General features: G+C 47.5%; 1 protein-coding gene across 1 annotated transcript in view; it reads left to right on the plus strand.

Annotated features, from left to right (window-relative positions):
- Positions 1-364: 364 nt before the first annotated feature.
- The window catches only part of PIWIL2 (piwi like RNA-mediated gene silencing 2), a 49,618-nt gene continuing 36,146 nt past the window's right edge, over positions 365-13,836 (plus strand). The window contains exons 1-9 of the mRNA XM_004591371.2: positions 365-574; positions 4,707-4,794; positions 4,933-5,071; positions 5,535-5,741; positions 6,252-6,362; positions 9,422-9,539; positions 10,153-10,277; positions 11,682-11,762; positions 12,009-12,122. Coding sequence (XP_004591428.2) covers positions 383-574; positions 4,707-4,794; positions 4,933-5,071; positions 5,535-5,741; positions 6,252-6,362; positions 9,422-9,539; positions 10,153-10,277; positions 11,682-11,762; positions 12,009-12,122 — 1,175 coding nt within the window. The 5' untranslated portion in view covers positions 365-382. The remainder of the gene's footprint in view (positions 575-4,706; positions 4,795-4,932; positions 5,072-5,534; positions 5,742-6,251; positions 6,363-9,421; positions 9,540-10,152; positions 10,278-11,681; positions 11,763-12,008; positions 12,123-13,836) is intronic.

Below are 13,836 nucleotides of genomic sequence, written 5' to 3' on the forward strand. Positions count from 1 at the left end.
TTTGTTGGCGATAATTATGAACTGAATAATCGTGAAAGGTAAAATGTATCAGCCTAGATCGTTACATGCCATTACATGCCCACTGCTTTCTTCCACCAACATATAAGATGGTTGGCTTACTGGGCTTGAGTTTTCTGAGGGTTGTTCGGTGGAAGGTGTTCAAGACAGGCTCGGGCCTCCTAAGGGATTGCTGGTAGAGGGTGTTTTAAGGACCGGGAGCTGTTGAAATGAAAATGTTCCGAGAGTCTGACACTTGTAAAGGAGTCTGTGTTCCCAGAAGAGGAAGGAAAACAGCTGGGACCTTTTCCACCGTTTTGCACTGCCGGCAGGTCATTCGTTCACCGGAACAGGCTACACACCGGTGTCCTCTCTGAGCCTGCCTATGGATCCTGTTCGGCCACCGTTCAGGGGCCCTGCTCCTGTCCATCCATCTCAATGTGTGCGGATGCCAGGCTCTTGGTCAACAGCTGCGAAACCTCTGGACCCCAGCCTGGGCAGGGCAGGACCTCTAGGACGCGGTCACATGTTTGGCAAGCCAGAGGAACCCAGCACGCAGGCTGGGCCACCACAAAAGGTAAGATTCAGAAAGTGTAATAGTCTTCCTTAGTCTTCCCATCCAGCTTACCTGGATGAGAAGAAGTAAGGGGTTTCAGAGTGCAGGGAAAATTGCCACATTTAATCTGAGAAGGAGGGGGTTTTTTTCTTTGTTCATCGACAAATTTTTGCACTGGCTGGGCCTATAATTCAAATCCGTGAATTGCTAGGCTCAAGAAAGTGGCTCGTAATGAATGCTAAGTGGACCAGGAGAAATGTCAGCCCTTTAGCTTCCATTAAGGGTGCTTCTATAGAAATAACCTCTTGTTCCTTCCTCAGCTTTTATGTTCTCTCTCTGAGTTGCACTCCTGCCTCTGAGATTATTAGAGGTTGAGTATTCCTTATTTGTTTTGGATTTCAGGTTCTTTTGTTTTTGCTTTTGAAATGCTTTCATATCCATAGTGAGATACCTGGATAGGGACCCAACGCCGAACGCAAAATTCATTTGTTTCACATGTACCTTATAGTCTTTTTTAAAATTATTATTTTTTCTTTTTTTGAAGATTTTTTTTTACATTTTATTATTATTGCTATCATTTTATGATACAGGTCCATATTCCCTTATCCCAGCCCCAATTCCCTCCCCCACCTAGTTCCTCTACATCATTACTAACACATAGTTCTTCATACTCAGTCATATGTCCATCATTGCGGGCATGGACAATGGCAGAGAGTCCAGCAGCCTATAGTCAAGATATAGTAAACAGTTTCATTGTCAGTCCATCTTTGGAAGCAGAAATGCATACCACACTGCATCCTCACATCTGGATGTTAGTCTCCATTTCACAGCTACTGTACATCCCCTTAAATGAAAAGTCATGATACAAAATCAACAATAGAAAGAAATAGAAATTTACAATGCCATGAAGTTAAATGACATGTTACTAGATATGACAGTCTCCATTACACAGCTACTATACATCCTCTTAAATGAAGAGCCACAAAACAAAATCAACATCTGGGAGAAAAAAATTAACAACACCAAGAAGTTAAATAACATGCTACTAAATGACTAACGTGTAGCTGAAGAAATGAAAATCAAGAACCTTCTTGAAGAAAATTATGCCACTGCATGATCTATGAGTCATTGAATGATTTAATCAGAAGGAAGTGTTTTGAAGAGATGAAATCAACAGAAAACAACAAAACCCAGGTGATATAGTTTCCCCTGATATTTGTTGAAGTGTGTCTCCTCCAGACAATAAACAGATGGGTTTTGCTTTTTAATCCAGTCTGCTAATCTATGACGTTTGATTGAGCTTAAGCCATTTACATTCAGAGTTTAATATACATGGTGTGGGCCCGGCGGCGGGGCCTAGTGGCTAAAAGTCCTCGCCTTGAACGCCCCGGGATCCCATATGGGCGCCGGTTCTAATCCCGGCAGCTCCACTTCCCATCCAGCTCCCTGCTTGTGGCCTGGGAAAGCAGTCAAGGATGGCCCAATGCATTGGGACCCTGCACCCGCGTGGGAGACCTGGAAGAGGTTCCTGGTTCCCGGCTTCGGATCGGCGTGCACCGGCCCGTTGCAGCTCACTTGGGGAGTGAATCATCGGACGGAAGATCTTCCTCTCTGTCTCTCCTCCTCTCTGTATATCTGACTTTGTAATAAAATAAATAAATCTTTTAAAAAAATATACATGGTGTTACTTTGGTCCTCTCATTTTAGGAATGGGTTGTTCATTGGTTTAGTCTTCTGTTGTCATTTTACTGGGATGTTCTTCCCATTTTCCTTTGGTTTTGGTAGGTGCTATATCCTCTTCTCTGTAAAGAGAACATCTTGAAGTATCATTTGTGGGCAGGTTTGAAAGAGGCAAATTCTTTTAGCTTTTCTTTACTGTGGAACAAGTTTATTTCATTTTCAAAGATGAAAGAAAGCTTTGCTGGATATGTTATCCTAGGCTGACAATTTTTTTCTTTTAGAATCTGGAATCTATCACTCCATTCTCTTCTTGCCTGTAGAGTTTCCTGTGAGAGATCTCCTGTGAGTTTAATTGGCATTGCTTTATATGTCAGTTGATTTTTTTCATGTGCATTTTTAAGGATCTTTTCCTTATATTCAGTTGAAAAGAGCTTGATGATCATGTGTCGTGGTGAAGATTGCTTTTGCTCAACTCTGTTGGGAGTTTTGTGCCCCTCCTGGATGCTGTTTTCCAATTTCTCTAGATTAGGGAAATTTTCCCTTATTTCATTAAATAAATTTTTAAACCCAGCTTCTCTTTCTGCACCTTCTCTAACTCCCATAACTTATATTTGTCCTTTTAATAGTGTCTTTCAATTCTTGAATACTTTTTAGCTTAACCCAGCTCTGCTTCCAGCTTTCTGCTTATTTCCCCCTGGTGGCAGGAAATATCTTCTGATTTTGGGATTCTTTCTTCTGCCTCCTTCATTCTGTTTTGGAGACTGTGCACTGTACTTTTAATTTGCTCCACTGTATTCATTTCTGATATATCAGCTTTAAATTGATTCATTTCCATTGTGTCACATTCCTTGAATTCCTTGAATGCCTGCTGGACTTGCTTCTCATTGTTGACAAGTTTTATAACAAGTGTTTTGAATTCTGTATCCCCCATTTTCTCGATGTCTTTCTCAACTGTGAGGTTGGCAAAGGGTTTTGCTCCTTTGCAGGGAAGCCTTCTATAATATTCGTTGTGCCTTTTTCTCTTCTCTTGGTCATTGTACTTGTGGTTATCAGATTCTTCTCCTTGGGGCAGGTTTCTAAGCTGTGTCACCCTAGGTCTACAGTTTGATTTTTTACTAATTTTAGTTGGTACACGGCTCTTTGTTTGCAGTCACTTGTGCAACTCCCTCCAGCAAGTTCCAGGTCTGGGTTCTTCTGTTAGATTTTCACCATGGTCTTCTTAGCCCCAGCTCCTGGCTCACCAGTCTCCACCTCCTGTGATACTGTGCTGAAGTTGCACCGTTGTCTGTACAACCTTTTTCGCACTTTCGGTTGGAACAGGTGTCTTATATAGCTAGGTTGTTGCTGGTGCTGATCTTGCCAGAACCTGTTGGCCATTAGGTCTGAGGGCCACACATACCTATTTTGACCCATATGAAGCCATAGTCAGTATTATTTTCCTGTGGGACCAGTGCAATCCGCTGAGCTTAGCACATGCACAAGTTACTGTTGTCTCCTGCAAATCTTAAATTCTTTGCCTCATTGTACAAAATTGCGCCTGATATGCCACTGCTAGAATTCTTGATCTGATGGTGATCAGGTCTGAGAGCTACCCTGACCTGTCTTGGGTGGAATCTGTAGGATGCCACGTTGTTGCAGTTCACTCAGTCAGAAATTAGTTCACTCCCAGATCCGTTATTGTGTAGTCCTGCCCCATAACCCTTGCCTCCTTAAACAAAATGGCACCTGATACAGCTCTAGCAGGCGGACTGGACTATGAAATCCACCCTGTTCCTGCACTGCCCATCTGGGATCTGCCGCTCAGTCTCTGCTTCGGTCAAATCAAACAGACCAGCAGGACGGACAGTTCTTTGTCTGGGTTCACCTCTGGAGCTCCCAGTAAACGTCGCTTCCCACCTTTTTGCTGGTGGAGTTCCTGCTGCCGCTGGAGTTGCGATCACCGCTGGGGTATCAGTCATTGCAACACCACACCATCATGTCTGCTGCTTTGCTGTGTCTGTCAGTCTCCAGGTACCCCTCTGCTGTTCTGTCCTCTTCCAGTTCCTGGAATGTGCCCTCTCTGCTTCACACTGGCTAATATTTCTCTGTTTAAACATGTCTTTACTCTGTTTCGCCATCTTGATTCTCTTTAGCACCTCTAAAATTTTAAGATTCTTACCAAGACTTAAAAAGCTATCATTTCTGGTTTTGATAAAGAAAGGGGTCCCTTCTCTTTGGTTTACTCGCCCACCGTAGCCTGAACTGGACTGGGCTGCTCTGTGTGGAAACTAGGAGCCGGGAACTCAGTCTCAATCTCCTGTCTGAGTAGCGGGGCTCCAATTACGTGTGCCATCACCACGGCCTCTAGGGGGCTGTGTTAGCTGGAGCCAGGTACTGAACTTTGATATGAGATGTGGGTCTGGCACTTGCTAGGCCAGATTGCTGACCCACAGGGTTTAAGCAACATTTTGGAAGAACTTTATTTTGTTCACAGGAGGCTGTGGGTCTGGTCTCCATGTTCCGAGGCCTGGGCCTTGATGTGGCGTCCCGGACGTCTGTGAAACGGGAAATGCCTGCGTCAGGTATGTGGAGTGCCAACCTTGAGACGTGGTGCTGGGGTGCATGCTTGTTTTGTTCCCAAGTCCATCCAGTGTATCCTCAGAAAAACAAGCACGCTCTCAAGCTGAACTCACGGGTGCACTTTGGTTTGGTCCTCTCAGGTAGAGGCATTTTAGGGAGAGGCTTGTCTGCCCGCATGCCACGTAAGGAGAAAGAGGAACCAGGTCTCACTTTGCCGGATCCTTCCATGTTGGCAGCCAGTGATAGCAAGATGGCAGAAGCTTCTGTCGGGTGGAATAGGTGAGTCCAGTTAGTTTCTTGTGTAATCATCACATTTAGCTGGGATATCGTAAGTCTATAGAGAAGTTCCAAGAAGGGTTATGTTATCTCACAACGAGGGAATTTGTGCTTTTATATTAACAGTATTTTCCCAGAGTGGTTAGCAATTGTTGAGCCAGGTCAGTCATGGTTCCCTAGAGGGCATTTGCCCTCCTCACACGTCAGCCTGATCCATGTGTCCCACTCTGTGCCCCTTCCCCCTCTGTTCTGCTGTCCTAAGATGGCTGGGAGTGTCAGTGTGGCGAGCAGTTGATGCATGAGCCACGTTGGCGTGTTGGTAGATTTTGAGGGAGCCCCAAGGCTGTGCTTGCATCTCTTTGGCCCCTCCAGATGAGACTGGAGCCTCGCGTGGTGGGGGTCCTGCGGTGGGGCGTGGGTAGACACACCTTGGAGAAAGCCCTCACTCGCTTCTCTGGCATTTCAGAATGCTTGGAAGAGGGAGTTCGGAGGCTGCTCTAGTCCCACTGGGGAGAGCAGCCGGTGGCGTGAGCAGGGGCCTGGACAAGCCTCCCAGCACATTTGGCCTCACTTCCTGGAATCCCGCGCGGCTGTCCCCGCCTCCCCCGCTGCCCCAGTCTTCACTGCATTCTCCAGAATGTCCTTCACTCCTGACTGCGGAACACAAGGACAGGTAAGGCAGGACTGCTGCCCTCTGCTGCTGCCCGATCCGAGAAGGAGCCCCTGGGAGGTGTCTGCGGGGGGCTGGCTGCGGGATCACGGGTCGCTGTTTGTGTGAAGTCCCCAGAGTCTGATGGAGAGGAGGTTTAGTTGTGCACGTGTGGCCGGTACCGAGAAGGGGCTCCCTCCCAGTCTAAGCAGACCTTTCGTTGCTTCCCAGTTCTCTGCCAGGTCGAGGGGAAGGAAGTCATCTATGAGAACCAGTGTCGTTTTGGTCTTTCTCTGCACAGCTCCTTGCTGGGTTCTTAGCTAGCCTAGTTCCTGCAGTGCTGCTGCTGGGACAGGTGGGGCAGATGTTGCTTGCAGTCTGCCTCCTAGCCTTCTGAACTTACATTTATGTCTTGGTTCTTAAATTTGTTTATAAAGTATGAAAAAAAAATTGGTGATGGTGGTGTGGGCTGGTGGATTTTGTTTTGTTTTGTTTAGATAAGGTGGGTGCTTTAAGCAAACCTTTGTTTTCCAGAGAGGTTTTTGTGAAGCAGGGATCAAAGGGAACTCCTCAGTCTCTGGGATTGAACCTCATCAAGATCCAGTGTCATAATGAAGCAGTGTATCAGTACCACGTGACCTTCAGGTAGCCACAGCATCTGTGTTCTCTGTGGTGTTTGCTTCTTGGCTGGCAGTCCTGAGACCGTTCCCCTGCATGCTGTTCTGTGTGATGGCCTGGGGACCTCCCCATGCTGTTCTGTGTGGTGCCTGGGGACCTCCCCATGCTGTTCTGTGTGATGCCTGGGGACCTCCCCATGCGGCGGTGCATGCACTCAGACCCTCGCAGGAGGTGGAAGCTTTACAGCCCCAGTTCAGATTTTGACCTTCAAAGTTATTAACGTTTTATTTAGTGCCAGGTCCTCATCCACTGGTTTCACTCCTCAGATGCCTGCCATAGCCCAGACAAGGTCAGGCCTCTGCAGAGAGCCTGGAACTCAGTTTAGGTGTTCCGCATACTTGACAGGGATCCAGTTAGCGGGGCTGTCACCTGCTGCCTCACAGCCGCACACTGGTAGGACTTTGGAATGGGAAGTATTAGTGGGGACTTGAACTTGGACTATCATCCGATGCTGGTGTCCCAAGCCGCAGACTGCTGTACAAACCTGCCTGCCCCCAGGTTTCAGTTTGACGGGCGCAGGTTTATGTTTGGTGCTAGCTGTGAGTTTAATCTGAATCTAATCTCGGTGACTCCGCTTCCCATCCAGCTCTCTGCCTGTGGCCTGGGAAAGCCGTTGAGGATGGCCCAAAGCCTTGGGACCCTGCACCCGCCTGGGAGACCTGGAGGAAGCTCCTGGCTCCGGATCAGCTCAGCTCCAGCTGTTGCAGCTCCTTGGGGAGTGAATCAGCAGACAGAAGAGCTTCCTCTTTGTCTCTTCTCTCTGTATATCAGACTTTCCAATAATAATAAATATCTTTTTAAAGAAACTGTAGTTTTACATATTTGTGCATCAAAATAAACTTTAAAAAAAGATTTAATTTTTTTATTAGAAAGTCAGATTTACAAAGAGGAGAAACAGAAAGATCCTCCATCTGCTGGTTCACTCCCCAAGAGGCCACAGTGACCAGAGCTGAGCTGATCTGGAGCCAGGAGCTCTTCCAGGTCTCTTTCTCTCCAGGTCCCTAGGCCCTGGGCCATTCTTGACTGCTTTCCCAGGCCATAAGCAGGGAACTGGATGGGAAGTGGAGCATCTGGGACACGAATCAGCACCTGTATGGGAGCCTGGCACATGCAAGGTGAGGACTGTTGGGGAGCGGAGAGAAGAGAGGTGAACATTACAGGATTGAGTTGTGGCATAATGTGCTAAACTTCCATCTGCGGTGCTGCTATCTCATAGTGGTATCTGTTTTGATCCCAGCTGCCCCACTTCTGATCTGTCTCCCTGCTGATGTACCTGGGAAAGCAGCAGAGGATGGCTCCAGTGCTTGGGCTTCCTGAACTTACGTTGAAGACCTGGATGAAGCTTCTGGCTCCTGGCTTCAGCCTGGCCCAGGCCTGGTTCTTAGAGGAGTGTTTGGGGGGGGCAACCAGCAGGTGGAAGTTCTGACTCTCCAAACTCCACTCTTAAGTCTTCCTTTGTAATAAATAAATCATCATCATGATCATTTTTTTTTTTTTCCGAGAGAGGAGAATCCTTTTCCTGAGAACAGATTGACAGGATTTTAGGAGACAGAGGAGGAGGAGCCTCCTGAGCGTCTGCGTTGAACGGCCAGGGACCTGTCATGGACTTAGGTCTGTGACCTGTGGGCCTGGACCTCCGCCACCTGAGGTGGCCCTGGGCACGGAGAGCACATCGAGTAACAGATTGGCGTCACCTTGTCCTGCCGCGCGTGGGGAGAGGCTGAGGAGCCCAGCCCTGTGTTGGTGTCAAGTATTTTACGTATTTGTTTTTAAGGATTTATTTATTTGAAAGACTGATATACAGAGAGATTTTCCACCTACTAGTTCCCTGCTCGGATGGCTGCGGTGGCTCGAGCTGGGCTGCTATGACATAACGTCACGAGCCAGAAACTTCTTAGGCCATCCTGCTTCCCCGACACGTGAGCAGGGAGTGACATCAGAAATGGAGCAGCTGGGACTTAAACTGGCGTCCATGTGAGAAGTTGGCCCTGCAGGTGGAAGCTTAATGCCTCCAACGCAGTGTTTGCCAGTGATTTTTTTTTTTTTTTTGAATCTTCATGAAGTTGAACACTTTTCACCCTTCGTAGTCATGGATTTGTTTAACAGTTTGCAGATGTTCAAGCTTTACTCTGACATATTGGAGCAATCGGTGTATAAAACAGCTGTTGGAGTTTTTCAAAGCTGTGAGATTTGTGACTGGAAAAAAAGTTGAAACTGCCATGAGTCAAAAATGGTTGGAGTGTAATCCTGCTTTTCAAAAACATTCTCTTTAAAAGCCAGCCACCTCTCAAGATTCCAGAACAAGGATTAACAAACTGTGATTGGTTCAAAGGTCAGACGTGGTCCACTGCCCGTTTTACTGATAGTTTTCTTGGCATATGGCCACACATATATTGTCTATGGCTTCTCTTGGGCCGTGTGTTGTGAATATTTGTGAAGTATTTCTGTCTGGTGCTTTGTGTAGAAGTTTCTAGATCCCCTGGTCTAAAGTCTGTAAGAATGTATGTTGACATGTTACGGCAGTTGTCTTTAAGCAGCTTTTTTACCTATATTCTAATATTTTTGCCAAGGCTTTAATGAGAAACAGAACCATTGGAAAGATTTATTTATTTTCATTGGAAAGGCAGAATTACAGAGAGAAGGAGAAATAGAGAAGGAAAGCTCTTTCATCCACTGGCTCACTCTCCAAATGACCACAATGACCAGAGCTGGAGCCAGGAGCGTCTTCGAGGTCTCCCACACAGGTGCAAGGGCCAAAGGTTCTGAGCCATCCTCTGCTGCTTTCCCAGGCTGTTAGCAGAGAGCTGGATTGGAAGTGGAGCAGTCAGGACAGGAGCTGGAGCCCATGTGGCATTCCGGAGCTCGCAGGTGGAGTTATTGCACCAACCCCCAGGATTGAGTTTTTAAATATGACCACTAGATGGGGCAGCAGTTAAATTGAGTACTTCACTAACATGCCTGTTGTGTAGCTGTAGTAAAGATTGCTGTTGAATCAAATGGAAGTAAAATTCTCTTATTTTTCCTAGCCCCAATGTGGAGTGCAAAAGTATGAGGTTTGGCATGCTGAAGGACCACCAGGCTGTCACTGGAAATGTCACTGCTTTCGACGGCTCCATTCTCTATCTGCCTGTTAAGCTTCAGCAGGTGAGACCAGTCAGGACATGCTGCTGGATGAGACCTAAGAGTGCTCTGGAGTGGCCTGGGTGAATGGCTGGAGCTGCGCCGATCTGAAGCTAGGAGCCAGTTGCTTCTTCTGGGTCTCCCGTGTGGGAGCAGAGGCCCCAAGACTTGAGTCATCTCCCACTGCTTTCCCAGGCACGTTAACAGGGACCTGGATCAGAAGTGGAGCAGCTGGGACATGACCCAATACCCATAGGGGGGGTGCTAGCACTGCAGCTGGAGGCTTAGTCCACTGTGCCAAGGGGCCAGCTTCTTTTTTGCAATTTCTTTTTATAAAAGCTATGGGAGTCTCTCATACTGCACTCTATAGCAGCTGACTAGGCAAGGCCAGAGTCAGAAAGCATGAAGTGTATTCTGAGCAGTCACCTGCAGCCTTCCAGGGTGTGCCTAGCAGGAAGTGCAATTTGGAATGGAACTGGGCCTTGAACGCAGGTACCTTGCGGGCATCCCATGTGGCGCCACGTGTTCACCCTCAGAAAGTTGTAAGGTGTTTTCGTGTTCTCTGGAACACGGCAGGGTCCTGTCAGGACTTGATGATTTCGTCATTTTTCTTTACCTGTGCATGTTCGTTTCTTAGGTTGTTGAGTTAAAAAGCCAGCGGAAGACGGATGACGCCGAGATCAACATCAAGATCCAGTTGACGAAGATCCTGGAGCCCTGCTCGGACCTCTGCATTCCCTTCTACAATGTTGTCTTCCGCCGGTGAGGGAGCGCCTGAAGGCTGGTGTTTGCCGAAGTCCTCAGGAAGCTGGCATGGAGTCCAGTGTCTGTCTGGATGGGTTTGGAAACATTGAGCACTGATGTTGACTTAATTTCAAAATTATCTTATAGGTGGTAGGCCAGAGTTGGGTATATAAAATCAGGGTTTTTTTTTTTTTTTTTTTTTGATTCTTTAAGGAATTTTGAAGTGGTGTTTTAAGTACTTCTTTTTTTTTTTTTAAAGATTGATTTAGTTTACTTGAATGTCAGTGTTACAGAGAGAAGAGGAGAAGGAGATAGATTTTCCATCTGCTGGTGTGCTCCTCAGATGGCTGCAGGTCAGAACTGAGCTGATCCAAAGCTGGAGCTTCTTCCGGGTCTCCCACGTGGATACAGGGATCCACGGCTTCGGGCTGTCCTCTGCTGCTTTCCCAGGCCACAAGCAGGGAGCTGGATTAGAAGTGGAGCAGACTGACCCGAACAGTCACTCATATGGGATGCCAGTGGTGCAGGCTGAAGATTAGCGGGCTATGCCACCACCACTGTACTGGCCTATTTAGTGTATTTAAAACAGAGCTGTTAGAAAGGGGCTACTTACAAGGGATAGTGTGTGCAAACATTTCCTGGAAGAATTTTTCTAGTCTGATGAATTTCTTGGAATACAGGAAGTTAATGATTCTGCATTTTACTTTGAGAATCTGTTTTCCTGCCACTGTGGTTCCCAGGCTGCCTCTTAATGAAATAGAAGCACATCAGTGTCGTGTACAGCACAGCTGGGAACAAGCAGCTCTGTCTGTCATACTGCTATTTGCAAACTTAAAAACTGGCTCTCGTGTTCTTTGGGATCAGTCGTGCACGGGGCTGTGAGTGAAGCCTGGGCGATGAACTCAAGCTTTAGTCAGCTACCGAGCAGTCTGTTGCACACACGTCAGGATGAATGCTTTGATAATAACTTTTTATTTCAGCACGCTTATTCTCAACATAAAAGCTGTATTGTACAGAGAGCACAGACTTTTTACAAAATGTGTCTTTGAAAGAGTTACAGGGAGAGAGAAAAAGAGGTCTTCCATCCTCTGATTTATTCCCCAGATGGTCACACAACCTGGGCTGGGCCAGGACAAGCTGGGAGCGTCCTCAGGGTCTCCCACGTGGTTGGCAGCTTGGCCCACCTGCTGCTGACCCAGGTCATTAGCAAGAGCTAAACGGGATGACTGGGTGTGGAGCAGCCTGCATGTGACCTGGTGCCTGTATGTGCCGTCCTAGCCAGAAGCCTTACCTGCTGCACCGCAGCACCGGCCCCGAGCACACGCTTCAGAGCCGTCAGGCGTCCACAGCACAGTGTGATAGGGTATTGGAGCATGGTTTGTGGTTACGCTGTTAGGCAGCTGTTCTCGCTTTTCATTTCAGGGTAATGAAGCTCTTAGATATGAAGCTTGTGGGGAGGAACTTCTACGATCCCACGAGTGCCATGGTGCTACAGCAACACAGGTTGGTGGCCGGTTCCCCCCGCTCACATTTGGATGTTCTGGATGTTAAAGACTGTGGAAATATTTGTGGTAGTAAATAAGTTATCAGTAAATCTCCTCTCGAGTTTGGGTTTTTTTTTAAGCAACTGTACCATGATGCTGACTCCATTTCTGTGCTAGGTTTTTGTCATTATTTCTCTGGAAGGGCAACAGCGGCTGAAGTGTTGTGCAGAACCCCTGGGTAAAGATCACCTCTCTCTCTCCCAAGGTTGCAGATCTGGCCGGGCTACGCAGCCAGTATCCGGAGGACTGATGGAGGGCTCTTCCTGCTTGCTGACGTCTCCCATAAGGTCATTCGGAACGATTCTGTGCTGGATGTCATGTGAGTGAGCAACAGCATCTCCCTTGACGTGCTGCTGACTTTCTGGAAGGTTTAGGTGTGACGGGTGCTGAGCCAGCTTAGGCAGAGCTCTGCTTGCATTTGTCAGTGTATTATAGATTAAGAGAACGGAATGGATGGATGTACCCTTGTTCCTAAGACCTACTGCAATGCGCCTCTGCGTGAATGTCCGCTGTGTTTTGAAGAATTTGACTTAACACAGAAGGCTTGGTTTGGGGTGAATGTTGGGGTACACATAGGTTAGCTGCTGCTCGGGCTGCTCGGGCTGCTTGTATCTCATACCAGGGTCCTGCTTGGAATCTGGGCTCTTCTACTTCGTCTAGCTTCCTGCTCATGCGTTCTGGAAGGTAGCAGGGGATGGCTCCGGTGCTTGGGACCCTGCCAGCTGTGTGGGTGGCCCAAACAGAGTTTGCGCTCCTGGTTTCAACCTGGTCCAACCCTGCCTGTTGTGTGCATTAACGCAGTAAACCAGCAGATGGAAGATCTCTGTTAATTTTTCTGCTGTTTAAGTGGGTCAGTATTTTAAAATTTTTATTTGCTTTTTAAAAGATGTATTTTTATTGGAAAGGCAGATTTACAGAGAGATCTTCCATTTGCTGGTTTACTCCCCAAATGGATGCAACTACCAGAGCTGAGCCGATCCAGAGCCAGCAGCTCGGAGCTTCCTCTGGGTCTCCCAGGGTTGTGCAGGGTGACTCGGGCCAAGGCAGTGAGCTGAGAGTGGTGGAAGAAAGAGATGATGACAGAGGGCTCTGTAGGGATGCTGTGTGTGAGGCCTCAGGGCCCTGACTACAGAGCTCCTTCAGGGGTGGCTGTAGAAGCACCCCTCTTCTGGCAGCATGGAGGGTAGTCTTGGGAAAGTGAGGCAGAAGTGGGGGATACCAGTTCAGATGCTATGGGATGCTGATCTATATTGTTAGTTTTTGAAGGTGGAGACACGTAAAGGCACACAGAGAGCTACCATCTGGTTCATTCCCCAGCTTACAGTGCCTCAGGCAGAGCCGAGCTGAAGCCTGGTGCCCGGAAGTTCCTTTATAATCTCTCGGGGGGTATGGTAGGAGCCCGATTCCTGGAGTTGCCCCTTGCTGCCTCCCAAATCCCAGGTTCTGGCTCTGCTGGCGTGCACCCTGAGAGCAGCCGCTGGTGCTGGCCAGGAACCCGCAGCCCCGCCAGCCACGGGAGACCCAGCTGGAGCTCTGGGCTCCTGGGCCGCCAGTGATTCAGATGAATGAAAGACCCCTCCCTCCCTTTCAGATCAATGGAAATAAATGATTTTGTTGAGGAGAAAAATGTGCAATTAAAAATGGCATTTGATTTCTTTTTGTACTTTGGCATTTCTTGAGTGACAAGTACATTCAACATTTCTAGAAAATAACATTTGCCTGAAACCGTAGGGTTTTTTTTTTATTCAAAGTAAAATAGGTGCAGTTTAAAAAAAAATAAAATAAATAGGTACAGTTTAAAGTTGTTGTCTTTTATGTCTTCTCCAGCTTTGCATGTTACGATAACAAGATGTAGGCCTGTAGTCTTTATTCCCCACTACCCAGGCCCTCTATCATTTACTCAGTTGCCCCCTCCCAATCTCCAACCTTCCTTTTCCAGTATAAGGAAACAGTTGGGGGACAGCATTGTAGCACAGCAGGATCCCAGCCTCCCTTAGGAGCATTGATTTATGTCTGGCTGTTCCACTTTTTTT

Source organism: Ochotona princeps, chromosome 32, assembly GCF_030435755.1.
Source record: "Ochotona princeps isolate mOchPri1 chromosome 32, mOchPri1.hap1, whole genome shotgun sequence".
NCBI classification, from domain to species: domain Eukaryota; kingdom Metazoa; phylum Chordata; class Mammalia; order Lagomorpha; family Ochotonidae; genus Ochotona; species Ochotona princeps.